The 15,024-nt window shown below is 34.9% G+C and overlaps 1 protein-coding gene across 1 annotated transcript in view; it reads right to left on the minus strand.

Moving 5' to 3' along the window:
- Positions 1–15,024, minus strand: part of UGGT2 (UDP-glucose glycoprotein glucosyltransferase 2) — an 88,300-nt gene that overhangs the window by 53,039 nt on the left and 20,237 nt on the right. The window contains exons 8-11 of the mRNA XM_055702347.1: positions 13,928–14,028; positions 11,418–11,517; positions 6,733–6,793; positions 1,427–1,518 (exon numbers count right to left, since the gene is read on the minus strand). Coding sequence (XP_055558322.1) covers positions 1,427–1,518; positions 6,733–6,793; positions 11,418–11,517; positions 13,928–14,028 — 354 coding nt within the window. The remainder of the gene's footprint in view (positions 1–1,426; positions 1,519–6,732; positions 6,794–11,417; positions 11,518–13,927; positions 14,029–15,024) is intronic.

Below are 15,024 nucleotides of genomic sequence, written 5' to 3' on the forward strand. Positions count from 1 at the left end.
AAATCAATTAATAACACTAGATGTCTTCAACTTATTTCAAAACAGAATTATAACCAATTAAACAACTGTTTTGTTCATTCACACTTATTTTATATGAAGGAATTTCATCCATCTTCAGCAAGACATGGCAGGACAGCAAAGTGGAAGGTTGCTTGCTGCACTGTCCTGTCTGAGACAAACCCAGGCATGGGTACCCTAAGAGGACGCTTTGCAAGTGTGTAGAGAAACGGGCAGCAAACGATGGAGACACTGAAAGAGCTCTAAGTCGTCATCGTGGCAGAAGCCTGAAAACAGCACGAAGGAAAGGCATAGCTACACCTCTAAAAAATGACTCTTTGCCAGAAGACCCAACAGAACTCTGGAAAATTCGTTGCAATCTGAAAATTCAGTACAAGAATGGAAACAAACCTGAAGTGCTCACCAGCAGAACACAGCAGGCAAGATTTTACAAATGCCTTTATTGCTATCTTGCTTCATTTTGATTTTTCTCTGTTCCGACAGGTTTCTTCTAAAATATGTTGACATTAAACCTAGCGCTATCATTAAAAAGTGCTATTAATATTTCCATCATTAACAACAAAGAGGCAAGTCACTCCACCTCAAAACTCTGGCTGAGAAAAAAATTTAAGCAAAAATTCCAAGTGTAAATGTTAAACCCAATGCAGTTTAGGAATCTGCATGGAAGAAAGACATTTTGAGTTAAAAAACAGAAAATGAAAAACCTGTAGTTTCTGACAAATCATAGGAACATGAAAAAACCTCAGCCTTAGCATAAGTAGATTTATAGACAGTTTGCAGGCCACCAAAGACTATTTTGAAGTAGTTATGTCTGTTGCCAACATTCAGAAGAATTCAAAGGAAAATGTTTACAGTTTGTGAGTGCTCGCATAAAAGAGGCAAGTCACACCCAAAATAATTATTATATAATTACAGAAACTGGAAAAAGATTTCTTATACCAAAAAGCATATTAGTGCTACATTAACAAACTTCTAAAAGGTGGCCAGACACAGACTCAGAAACATGCCAAAAATAACCCAAGCTGTTGTATACCTAAATTTTATGCCTGCGATTTTTTTGTAATTTTTAAGAAACAGAGATGTGAAAGCACTTAACTTACTTTTTATTAAGTGCTTTTCCCAGCTTTTTATACATACACGTTGGATTCCTTCCATTTCCAAACTGATTTTACATGGCAAGTTGTAAAATTGTAAGTAAATTAGAGAACATATTTCAAGAGAAAAGGCTGTTTTCAACTACTTATACAATGTTCATACTCAAAGCAAAACCACTGTAAACCCGTATTTCCTCTCCTGGAGCATTTATTGTCCCCCAAAATGCAACTGATGAGATTATCAATCACTATGAGCACAAGTTCTCAGTATTATCAGTAATCTCATAGCCTTCAAACAAAATGTACCATCTTACCTAAATGGGTCATGAAAATCCAGATCAATTTGAAGGCCATTTAGAAACAGGCGTGCTTCTCCGGGTTGGATTCCAAGTATTTCATGAAAATGCTGTAAAGTAAGTTACCGCTAACTTATTTAGGTATACGTCAGCAGAAATACATATTTATAAATATATAAAAACCATATATATATAAACCATTTACTTCTGCAAAAGATACATTAAATATTTTCCACATAATTTCTTCTTTTAGCTGAGTGTTTTTGATAAAAATACTGACAACATACTTCCATGAGTGCTATTTGACACACTTTCAGTGTACAAATACCAATGAAAAAACCTGATAATTTCCCCCTAAACAACCTACAGTGTCCCTACCTGTACAAGGGAGAGACAAAGACACATCTTTAATGTCTGCCAACAGAAAGTGAAGATACACACACACAGAAATATGGCTTGTAATTTTTTGAAAAGTGACTCCTACATACCCATTCAACAGAGACCTTACATGTATCCTTCAGACCTCCACTTGAAACTAGCTTTCTCGATATCTTAACATCTTTCACAACTCCAGAAATTGCGCAGTTGCAATTGTTACAGGGAATTAGGAAAGACAGACCAGAAACACACAATCCCATGTAACAAAGGGACCTTGGAAAAATCATAGATCAGAAAGGCATAATATAGCATATCCTTATTTTGAAAAGAAGGGAAAAAAATAATCCACAATAAACAAAGAGAAGAGGAAAGTATTTGGGGAGTAAAGTACGCCCTATTTTATTTCAGAGAGCTGTAGGGCACCACGTTGTTCAGTCTATGGTGGCTGTAGCAAGGTAAGTAATGGGAGCAAGGCAGTAGGTTTATTCCAACTCACCCCATGAGGAGCAGTCAGATTTCCAGATCTGTCTTAATTCCCAATAGAGGAATGGAAAGCACGAAAAACATGCAGAAAAAAAGCAAACTGAGAAAGATATTTTTTCCCATTTAGCTCCCACTTGCTGAACAGAGTAAGTGAGAACAAAAAACATACTTTTAACAAAAGCACACTTAGAGCAAGCAACTCAGGCTGCGTATATTATTCCATTTATAAGCCTGTCACTGAACAAATGAGAGAAAAAACAGGAAAACATTGAAAGTGATGTTGTATCTTTAAAGTATTGTGGCTATTTTCACACGGTTAAGTGTAAATAGAGTCAAAGCTAACTGGTTTGTGGCATTACAAGAGCAACTCCACATGAGACAACAGTTTACTTGAAGCTTTTTGTAATCCAATGTATATGCACTCTACTCATCATTCATTGAAAAGGTACCACATTCCTTAGTAAACAAACATTTTCACAACCCAAAGCAAAATGAAAATATGTAATGGCACCTAACGTTTGCATATGAAAGACAGGGCTCTCCATGAAGGAAAAATGCAGCTGTGATAAGCTTAAGTAAGACAGAAAGAATGCTTATGAAAGTCCAAAACAACTTTTGAAATTTGTAAATTTAATTTATTCTAGTAGTGTAACTTGAACCTTGTAGTGCTTTCATTTATTTTTTTTGTATGTAGATTTACAGAAGAGTAATATAATTACTTATGCTTACTATAAAGTATCTAAATACATACATTCAAACTCAGACATAATGTGAAGAATACTGTGGATCTGGGAGGGGCTGCATCCCATTAATGCTAAAAAATAACCAGATTTTTTTTTTAATTTAGTTATTATCTTCCATGACAATTTTATTAGGCATCTAAAAGATGGATGCCAGTGAGTTTTCAAAAATGAGGAGCATATATACATGACAGTAAGCTTCCTGCAGGAGATAATTTCATTACTTTCCTAATTCATAACACTCACTTTATTCCCAATCATATACTCAAATTACAGAGATGTGGGGGTTTTGTATGTCCCGAAACTTGGTTCACAAGAGGAAGGACTTCCATCTTCTTTAAAGCTAACTGCTGCTTTGGATTACTCTGGCCCAAGTGCAGGATTTCGTATTTGTCTTAAACCTCATGCAACCATTAATACAATAATTAGAAGCAGCAGCCGGTGTCTGGCATTTACATTTTTCCTATCACAGTTTTACACAGAATTACATGCTCTTGCAAGGACTCACTCTACACCTAAGCAGCCAAAATTCAAAGATGCCTAACAATGCCAAGTGCCTTTGCAGCAGGTGAAATTTCTGATCATTTTTATCTACACAGAGTTTGATCCTAAGATACAACCAAAAGAGGCAGACAGGACAAAATTAAACAGCCAGACACACAGTGATGAAACTTCTCTGCACCAGGCAGAGAAGGACCCAAAGTCCTAGGTATACTTTGAATTTTTCTGTGGTTGGGAAATCCAACTTGGATTACAGTTTTAATAACCAGTGTTGTGTCACAAAATACTGTGACCACAGAAAAATCTCCCTTTTAATGCCACTGAACTCACAGAGCAAACAATACATATGCAGAGGATTACAGTCTCAAGAAATCTTACCAGCATCCTTCAGAGCTCTTATGCAGATCTTGTGAGATCAGCTAGAACAGGCCCTCTCCTTGAAGCACTGAAATCAGCATTTAGGATAAAAAATGTCTTACCACTACTGAAAGCTTACTGGTCATTCCTGTAAGCCCAGATACTCATGTAAACACAGATACTGAGAAAGACTACAACTAAAATGAATGCAAGAACAATGAAAAAAATTATCAGCCACTGGGTATTGAAATGGGAGTGTAAAAGCTTTTCAAAGCCTTCAGTACGAAAAAAACGGCAGACTCAGAGCTGAGGCTCATCATACAATTTTGATGCTAGGCATTTGATTGTTCAGAAAAGCATCCATTTGCCATTAACAACTTGGATGGAAGGAGTAGTTAAGCATCCAAAACTAGAATTTAACACTGACAGTACTCCTGTAGTATCTTCTTGCTAAACTGTCAGCAAATTATTGCACTGGAAGTTGTGAGTTGCATTTAATGAGATATTTTGGTTTTTTAATCTATAGCAGTTCTTTGTGTATTTCTTAGTTAGGCATCAATTCACTACACCTAAATCATCACATGCCTTTCAACTTTTAATACCTTTATTTCCTCCCATTGCATTTCCTATTCAACTTTCATTATCTTGAGAGGGAATCATCCAGTTACACACAGCATGAGATTGTATCTCTCCTGCTGCTAGATGGATGTACTGCAGTTCAAGAACGCACATGCCAATTTATTGTGCTCTGGCAGCAGTGTTCAGGAAGTTTCCCAACTTTTATTGAACAGATTTTAGCTTTTAGCTGTCTAAAGGCCTATAGGTAGGATGCAGTATGAAATTCAAACTTCGTGTGATCGGTGCTTAAGATCCTCTTATAGTTAATGTATTTAATAGAGTCACAGAATCATAGAAGTGACTCAGCTGACCAACCACATAGATATCCAATGTCATCTGTTCCAGGATAAGGCATTTTGGACTGGAAAGCACAGGTCAGACAGAAGGGAATGGATGTCCCAGTGGACACATCTGCCAGACCTGCGTGGCTATCTTGGATAGCCTGCGGCATCTCAAATGACTTCAGACATTCAGGTTTAGGCAACTCAATGGTTATTTTGCAGGGCATGATTAAGTGAGCTGAATTAGTTTTGATGTCCATTGACTACGTATTAATTGTCATAACAGGAGTTTAGATACCATGTAGATATGCCTAAAAGCAGACATATTAATTTCAAACCAAATCTTAGCTACTTTTCCTAACCCTTATATTTAGAAAGAACAGACAAATAGATCCTGATACACCTCTGTTTTGGAGTAGAGAAGTGGTTGTTGAATAAGCAGCTGTTTTTGATTTTCGTGTTAACAGATCTGCAATTTGAGAACAACACTATGATCATTCAAGCTTTGTTTTGCTTTATCTTACTATAACCCTAAGAACAAAGAGACACAGGAAAATGTGTACCTCAGCTGTATAGAGAAAGCAATGAAGCAAGGTACGGATACCGATTTGCTCCCTTGAGCAAAACCTAAGGGATTTCACACTAATGCAAGAAAACAAAGAGGCCTGCATAATGTTCAGCCCACTGTAAGACCTCTGTGGAAACCCAAGAATCAAGCATTCACCCTGCACACAAGAAAACTGAAGGGCTCAAGACATTGAACTGCTGGGATATGAAAAATGTATTCTCAATACACTGGTTCCACACACAATCACCCATGGACAAAACCAGCCCCATGTAACTGTTTGCATAACTGTGTACAAGGACTTAACACTTGAGCCTGTCACTGTCTGGGCTGGAAATACTCGAGACTAGAAAGCCATACATTAGTTTTGCATGGTGGGGAGCTCTAGTATTTATGTGAATTTTGAAATTTTTGCTACCATAGAGGTGACGAGCTCTTTACAAGAAGGCTGCATTAGTGCAACAGGGACATTGTACACTTTCATTGTTCAAGAAGGTGGAAAGGCATTCCCCTGGATATACTACTCTTGGCAAGGCAAGAGGAAAAAGCATGAATGGATACAAAGCAAAACAACACATGGAAATGCTGCAGCAGTACAGGAGTGCCATAAGTAAGAAACAAATCCTTTTCACTGCCGTGGCTGGTCAGTCTTAACACCATATGAAAATACATGTTCTGAAGATCAAGATTAAGAACAGTGCTATGGATGTCATTTCACGTGACCAGTCCTAAAAGCATGGTGGCTAACATTTCATTTTAACACTCAACTTGAAAGAAAAAATCCAAACTCTCAACTGAGACGAAAAATACAACAGATGTCACAAACTCAACAAATGCGAAGTGACATCTCAGGATACATTTCAGATCACTCAAAATCATGTGAACAATCACTCCTTGCATCACACAAGGCACAAAAGATGCAGTGCATCAAGGATGAAAATAAAACCACCATCTACCATAGATGACAATTCAAAATAGCTTTCAGAATAGTTTGCATGTATGCTTGATTCTGAGAGTGTGAAAAGCTCAGAGTTAGCATGTGCTGACCATAATATAAGCAGCAGGCCTAGATTCAACACCAAAGCTCTAAAAAAATTAACTGAGACCTGTTTTGCCCTCACAGCTCACAATTTATGACCGAACACAAAACTCTGTAAAAATAATTTGTTTTTGCCTAATTCTGTAACATCAAAGTAGTACAGGAAAGGGTACCAAGAACAGCAGAAAGTGAAAAAATGGAATTGAGTATTTCAACGTTATTTATTTAGTAAAATATGTTTAGAAAAAAATAGCTCTTTTTCTCCAATAGAAACCATGTGAAAGTTGCTACACTAACAAAAATCTCCAGAAGTAGTAATATGATAGTAATTGAAATGTCCACTTGAAGAAATAGATACAAACCTTCTGATTTTCTTCTATTTCATTTCGCATTTTCTTCTCTACGCGCACTCTGGTCAGTGATCTGTAAAAGTAAAATATTTCTATCACTCAACCACTGTATTTTGAAAAATGCATTAAATAATGTGAAATATCTATTTTAATACCATATCCAATGCACTGCAATTGAAGAATGCTGTAATTAAGACTTAAAAAGAAGAGTAATGCAGTGTCATAAATATTTTATTTTCAAAACAAATATTTTCTTCTGTGTTACTCCAGTAAAAACCCAGGTTTCAAATTTAGGCTAGATTTTGTTGAAGTAATATTATCAGTTTATTGTTTAAGACTCTCAATCTTTTCTCTTTTTTTTTTTCTAGAAAAATAGCATGTATATAAAAAAAGGAAGTTGTCTGATCATCTAAATCATTACCTAAATGCATGCCGTGTTTGTATATTTTAAGTTAATGTTACTAACTCCATGCTACTCAACATTACAGCACAGGTGGCCAAGGATACAACTTGATGTTTTCACCAAAGACAGGGAAAATATGCAAAGGACGACCACTTTAAAAATAGCTGAGATTAGAAAAGATATTTACAGATTTAGACCCTTGAAAATGTTAAGTATTCACAGACAATCAACATTTTAGCCTCCTTAGTCATTCTATCTTTAGAATATAATCCATTGATTTGTCTTTTTTACCTTTTAAGAACATTGTGGAAGACTAACTTCCTCTACCACAATGTATTGTATGTGAGGTTTATAATTACTAGGCTATCACAAAATACTCCCAGAGGCAAATTAATCTCACCATGTTTTAAGAAACCTTCAACCATATTAACCTAAATCTGATTCTTCCAAAAAATGCCAAAATAAATACTCTAGCTGCCTACATAAATATTTTTTCCAAAACTTGATTGTACATGATTTAGTAAATCTGTATGAAACTACAAAACGCTGCAGTAATCTTAAACCTGAAAGTTAACAGAGAATGATGTCACTAAGCCAACTTCAATACTTAACAGACAATAAAAGTAGTAATTTAATAATATAAACCCTCACCTCCCAACAAAAAGAAACTGATTTAGAATAGATTTTGCTAGCAAACGCCACATTTTTCACAGTATGTCAGAAATATGACATAAAATCAGTTTATTTTTAACAAATATTCAAGCTTCCCAGGTGATCAAAGATACTACTTGTTAAGTGCAATTTGATTTCCAGGGTTTGTATAGAAATGTTACACAATTCATCACAGCTAAATACCCTTTTTCCATTCACACACTCTAAATATTCTGCCAGATTATTTTTGTCACTGTGAATCCCTTCTGGATCACGTGATGAAAGGGCAACAGAGGATCAAGAACGAGCTGTATTTATATCAACCCATACTTGATGAGCTTTCCTTGACTCAAAGTAAGAATGGTGTAACTTAAAATCTGATGTCAAAGACAGCACTAAAGAACAGTCAACATGATTCAAATGTATTATTATCAGTAATCACTGGAGAACAAGCTTAACTTGCTTATTACTGTTTAATTAATCTAAACTCTTTCTCATAAAGCTTTTATAATCATACTGCTAGGTACAACATGCATGTAAAGAATATAGTAAGTATTCAATACTACGTAAAGATATTTTATACTGTATTATATTACTTTGTGTTCACTAGTTTGAAATAAAAAATTGTAGAACAGAAAGCAAGAAAATATAAGCATTTCTGTTGAAAAAGAAACATTGCTGATTAGGATTTTAAAAAAGTATTAAAAAAATTGTAGAGTACAAAGAAAAGAATGTCTCAAGCCAAATTTAAGTTTGGGGAAAATGGAGGAGAAGGATTAGGAAAAAAACAGTATGAAGTCAAAAGTATCAAAAGCTGACTAGGTAGGACACTGCTTTAAGGGACCTTCTACCAGCTACAGACATAATTCAGGAACACTACAGAACTTGTCATTAAAAGAACATCTGTAATTGACAGGAATTATCACTAAGAATTTTCTTAGTCAATAGGCAAAACAGCTACTTAACAGAAGGCCTCCATAGTGAGGTGGAAATGTAATGCATGGCAGTACCACCACAACTATTATTCTGACTTCACAGCAATAGTTGTAGAGAGTCCTGAAGTAAAAAATACTTCAGAAAAAAAAAAAAAAAGCTTTGATTTTTATCCTGCTAAACTCAAATAGTAGTAGGGCCTGCAACTCTCAGAGTCAATGCTTCATTCTGCATACACAGGTGATAAAAAACGCATAGATAAAAAGAACAACCTAAACCTTTCGAAATAGCTTAGAGTAGTAATGCAGAAAGATAAAAATAATATGAAAACAATAAAAAGGCGGAAAGGAGAACACAAAGCTGGTCCAACTGTTAGCAAGGAAGTAAAACACTTGTGAGCAAAAGGTTAAGTTTTACTGATAGCTTTTTTTGGTAATAAGAAAGCAATAAATTAAAGAATCTTTTCTATGCATGACAGTTGATGATGCAGGACTCTAGGAAGATTTTAAGGAGAAAGTGTGATGATCAACCCCTTGAGAAGGGCACCCTAGGAACTTGAGGTAACAATTTTATAAGTACCTGTGAAAGACACATATTCATTTTGAGTTCAGTCATTTGTTCAAAGCTTCACAAATTTTTATGCATGTTTTTTTAAGTATTCAGTGCTAAGGACTTACTAGAGAGAAACACTTTACTGCCTGAAAATAAAAGGATACTATTTATCATTCTACATGATGTAGGAATGTTCTTGTATAACCTTAAGGTCATAATACTTTCTATCACGTAATTTTACGCATCTTTATTCTTACCTGGAAGAGCATGTAGCTATACTGTGTATATTGGTGGAAAAAAGGAAACTTTTCACATGTTCATAATGTTAACATTCATGAATGATAAATGAATAGCAAGAAACAAAAGTATTGTAATTCTTATTATTGCATTACTAAATAATAGATAATTATGATACATATAGGGTATTTTTTATCTTTTTTAATTGTATAAAATGAATTAGCAAAATGTCAGCACAACATGTATCAGTTGATACACTGTCTATATCTGATGACATTTTGTAAAATCTACCTCAGACTAACTTTTCAATTGGAAATACTGAGACACTCAAAAGTGAGAAAAACTTCCAGAGGAGTTTTATATTCATTTTTATGGTCGAATCCCCCATTTTTAAGGCAAATATAATTTTTTTTAATTGTTTTCGTAACTATAGTTCTAAAGTTTTTATACCATCTTCTCAAGCCAAGATTTCCGTAATTAAAAATGGTTTTCATATCTAAACTATGTGAAATCTAAACATTTTACAAATATTACTATTATGATCATTAGTTATCTAAAGTGATTAAATAGTGGTTTTTCATTTCCTGTTTGTTCTAGGAGGTTTTTTTCCAAACTAGTATTGTTGACTCAGCAGGTTAAGCATGATTAGATTATTGAGGAAATATATTTTGGTCGCTGTTTGTACACAATGCCCCTTTGATTCAAGTTTGTTGTCAATGCAGACCTACTAACTATAAATTATTTAAGTATCTGTAATCTCTCCTGTTAAAAATAACATGCTAGATTAGCATATTAGAATATATCATACAGGACTGGAACAATAATTCCCGTTTTAATCATTCTAAAGTCTTCTTATACTTTTACCCATAAAATAAAATGTTTGAAGAGTAAGTAAATTTTGCTCTAATGCCACAAATAAATGGCAGGAGTTGGAGTGGGATGTTACAATTTAATGACTTAAATCAATGATTTAAATGTCACCTAGCATACTTCAAACTGACTTTTTCCTGTCCTTTAAAGAACAGAACTGGCCTTGCAGTTTAACATTATGTATGTTCCCACTATCTTCTAATGGAAAGCTGCATTTTCTGACAGCTAATCTAAGTGTAAACTCGCACCTTCCTTGAAACAAGATGTTGCAAAGGTAGGTTTTCCATTACAGCATAGATTTTCTCTAACAAAATCAGAAATAATAATGAAACACTGAAAATTAAGCAAGAGTTATAAAATGTGAAAGCATACTGAGTTAAGAATCCTATTTAGCATCATATTTAATACAGTAATTCAAGCCAATATTGCTGATAGGATTACATGAAGCACTTATTAAATATAAAGAAAAGCATTTCTCAATTACAATACAATTGGCTTTCAGGAAGAGCAATTTTTAATATTAGTACAGAGGTAAATGATATTAATTTATTTAATAAAAGATCAATATAGACAATCTGTTATGGGAGACAGATCTTCCCCAGGAAGAACAATAACATACAGCTGCCAGGGTCCAACCTTGTCAGCAATGTTGTGCTTAGAACTTATGTGTGTGGATCCCCTATGAAATTTATTAATATAATTTTGCCTTTTCCTACAGTGAGCAGATCTGCTATTAGTTCAGCAGAATTTTCCGCCCAGGAAAACATCACTCCAGTAAAAGCCAGGAGGACAGGGCATTCAACCATAAATGCGTGAAGGATTAAGGATGCCTTCACGGCACCTTCTGCATCAGACAGGAAACATTCAAGAAACCAATCATGAGCTCTCCCAGGAGTTATTTTCTGCTCAATGAAACTGCCTGGAATCAAGCTAGCAAGCTGTAAAACACGAATATCTGACTGCAAGATTTGGATATAAATCTGTATTACTGTCATTAAATTAAAACGCAAACATAGAAACAGTACTTGGAAAACAAGCTTAAGTATCTTACCTGGCTCTTACTGGAAAGTTCTGAGCTATGTCTTTCATTACTTTTAAGGCACCATAAACAGGGGCAGACATAATTTGAGCAGCTGCTTGAAAACTAAGATCTGGGAGAAAAATAAAATAAAAATATAAAATCACTGGAAATATCACTCTCAATTAATACTGCCCACAATCAGAAAACTGTTCCATACATACACATTCACTATTAATATTTTTCAATTATACATTGTAATAGATTACGAAATAACATTAAGGTCAAAAAGATGGGCATTTAAAAGTTGGAAAAAAACAAATTCAGGCTTTCCTACAGAATTCTGCTCTGCCATCTTGAGCATACACATTGTACATGTAATTTCTAAGTTTACAAAAACATACTGAAGAAACCAGACAATTCATAATGCAGTATTATGCCAGTATCACAAGGGTCTCATGCTCAAACCCAGATACACACACCAACCTACAGACACCTGTAACTGCAGCAAAAAATAAGATCTTTCCAGCTCTAGAGCTTCACAAGATTTTCAGAGAAGAGATATATTAAATTTAGAAGGCTATACTGAGCTTGTGAGGAGTACAATTTTCAAGAGTAGCAGCAATCTCACAGGAAGAAAAAAATGGAAACCCATGAAAGAAAGGCCAATATACTATCAAATTTCAGTTCCCCTGTGTGTAGCACAATTTTTAAAGGGATCTCGTTTTTCTCTCTATGCTTTTTCTCAGAATGAAGCAAATCTTCATATATCAAGACAATTTATAAATCATTTGACTACCCACTGGGAAAATAACAATGAAATTCAGTTAGCCTTCTATGGTGCGTAACTTGGGTATGAAAAATCTTGGTACATGAAACTGCGAAAAAACCATTTTTGGAATCAATATGGCAAGGCAGTAATACATGATATGCTTCAATGTACTTTGGATACAGTCTGCCTAACCACCTCAGGGCAATGATGATGCTTCCTCGTAATCTGCTAGATAAGACGCCTGAGCAAAAACTGAAGGCCTCAGGTTACCCAGTTTGAGGAAAGCTGATGCCACGTGTAGTAAAAACCGCTGGGCACAAAGTCATAGACTATCCTGCCTAGCAGAACTTTATAACTTGTTTCTGAAGCAATTAGGGGTTAAAAAAAAAAAAAAAAAAAAAAGAAAAAAGGCTGAAGAAAAGTGACCACCACACATTCCTTGTTTAGCCTGATAAGGTACACCTTGGCTGGAAAAAAAGGCAAGTCTGAGAGGTGGAATGTTCATTTGGTGTGTCTTTATACTTTTTGTTAAAAGTATTAAGTGAACACTGTTTTCAAAAAAGAACGTTTCAGATCCCTTTCAACAGCTACATAAGCTGTGATCAGGTGAATAAATACCCAATTGCTTATGTTACTACAGATAGTGATGCCTTACCTGCTGTGCACTGAGGACATACACTTAAAGTCCTTCATAAACTGTTAATCTTTTCCATTTTATGCTGAACAGCTGAAGTACAAATATTCAAATCCCAGCAAAGCAAACCTTGGTTACCTCTGGTCAGGGACTGTCACTGACAGAGCTCCCCTTGCAGCACCCTAATACAGCTGAGAGCAGTGTAGGGCATCTTGGGGAAAAGATAATCCTGAGCATAAAGCAGATCTTAAAGTATGCTTTGAAAGCTAACAAAGCACTAGAGATCAAGAGGCTGTTCACACAGATAAAGCGATGACTTAAAGGGAATACCACATTGGTACTCTCTGCACCATTTTTCACTATGAATAGTAAACCTAATTAGTTATCTAAAACAGAGGCTGTTGAAAGGCAACTCTTGAATGGTGTTTAGAGTCATTTATAAATAGAAGTATACCCTATAGCTGGACTATTTTGGTTAAATTTAGTTAATATTTTACTTGGAAGCTAATTAAAGGAAATCAGAAGTAGCTGAGCCATTAACTCAGCCACTATAATTAGTCATTAAGAATGAACTAGAGAAAGTACCCAGTAATGTCAGGAGTAGGAGTATCAAAACGACTGTACCATACAAAGAAGGGGCTGAAGACCCACTGCCTGAAGAGGCTCTGAATGTACTTATCACAAGCCAGTACCAGTCTCCCTGGCACTGAACAAACACCATCCTAATACTTAATTACTTTCAACACTGTATGAACTGGTTGCTTGGGGAGCAGCACCAATTTCATTTTTTATTTATACAGCCAGGACATCACAGAAAAGACTACCACTAGAGACCTTTTACTGGCTTTTGAAGGTAGACACTAAAGGGATCAAAGCTTTACAGCTGCTTCTGTCTTTAAAATCAGTAAAGGTAGTAATGATTCTCCATCTTATCAAATTACTTCAATGCTCCTTTAATTCTAGCATATAATACTAGACAAGATATCAACACATTGTTTTTAAATACTTCATAAAATACTGTGTTTTAATGAAACCATATTTCTCTTTAAAAAAAGCTTTTATCATAATGTTGATACATCAACATAATTAAAGAAATTAACAGAGTACTATGTTAATTCAGAGAAAAGCAATACATACCCTGTAGCTCCCAAACCTTCAGTGGTTCCATGTTGTTAGTAGTTTCAATTAGATGTTTTTTAAACTCTTTTAGATTATTTTTCAAATCAGGATGCATCTGTCTACAATAAAACATTCTTTTTAAAAGGCAAAAATCAACGTCATCCATGAACAACTACTTTTATCCACAGTATTGCTCACAGCTAGTATGGTATCTTTGGGGTAACAAGCAAGAATTAAAATTCTAATTCATTCTTAAAACAAAAATGAGGATTTAGGGTGAGAAGAGGTGATTTCTGAGGACTAGAAATCAGTTAATTACAAGAAAGAGTTCAATTGTTTTGCAGTGATCTGTCTCAAACCCTGTAACAAATTCTGATGGAATCAATGAACTCAAAGATTACATAGTATGAACACACAATACAGGATACTGTATAGTTATTTTATTATAGCATAATGGATACATGATTGTATCCTAACTTTACTACAACAAACTCTGTGCACAGTTACAGTTAATCTGTATTACCCACAAAAGATGTAGGCAAGACAATGTTGAGCACATCTTTTATAAATTAACATCACTGACAAAAGCAGGCTACTAAGCACACAAATCACTAGTCAGACCTGAAGATCATGATGCCCAAAAGCTTAGCTACATTTTGGGTTTTTTTTAAACACAATTGGGCAAAGAAGTCTTGAGGGCAAAGACTCCAGCCTGCTACAAGACACCCTCAGACACCAAATAATCTCCATTAGTTTTCTAAAGATTCTTCTACTAGAAGTATTGAGCAAGCAGCAAGTAGCAGCTAAAAAACAGGCACGCAAAGCAGTAAGACTAAGTTCTGTAATGTTTCACATTTTATTTTAGATATTAATAAGTTTCACAAGGAATCCCTCCCTCCTAATGTTTTAGCTGTTGGATATTAGCAGTTGTTCTTCACAGAAAAAGAAAAACATCACTGATGAAGACTGTTGTTCTGAAATTAAAATGTAGTCTAGGTTCCTCAAAGAAAGCATACTCAGCTGAAAAGGGAAGCAAAAATAGAAGATTCCTTAATTTTCTTCTTCATAACACACACAGAAATAACATCGTACTCCTAGAAATCTGCCTATGAAAT

The sequence above is a fragment of the Falco cherrug genome, chromosome 2 (genome assembly GCF_023634085.1).
Source record: "Falco cherrug isolate bFalChe1 chromosome 2, bFalChe1.pri, whole genome shotgun sequence".
Classification (NCBI taxonomy): Eukaryota; Metazoa; Chordata; class Aves; order Falconiformes; family Falconidae; genus Falco; species Falco cherrug.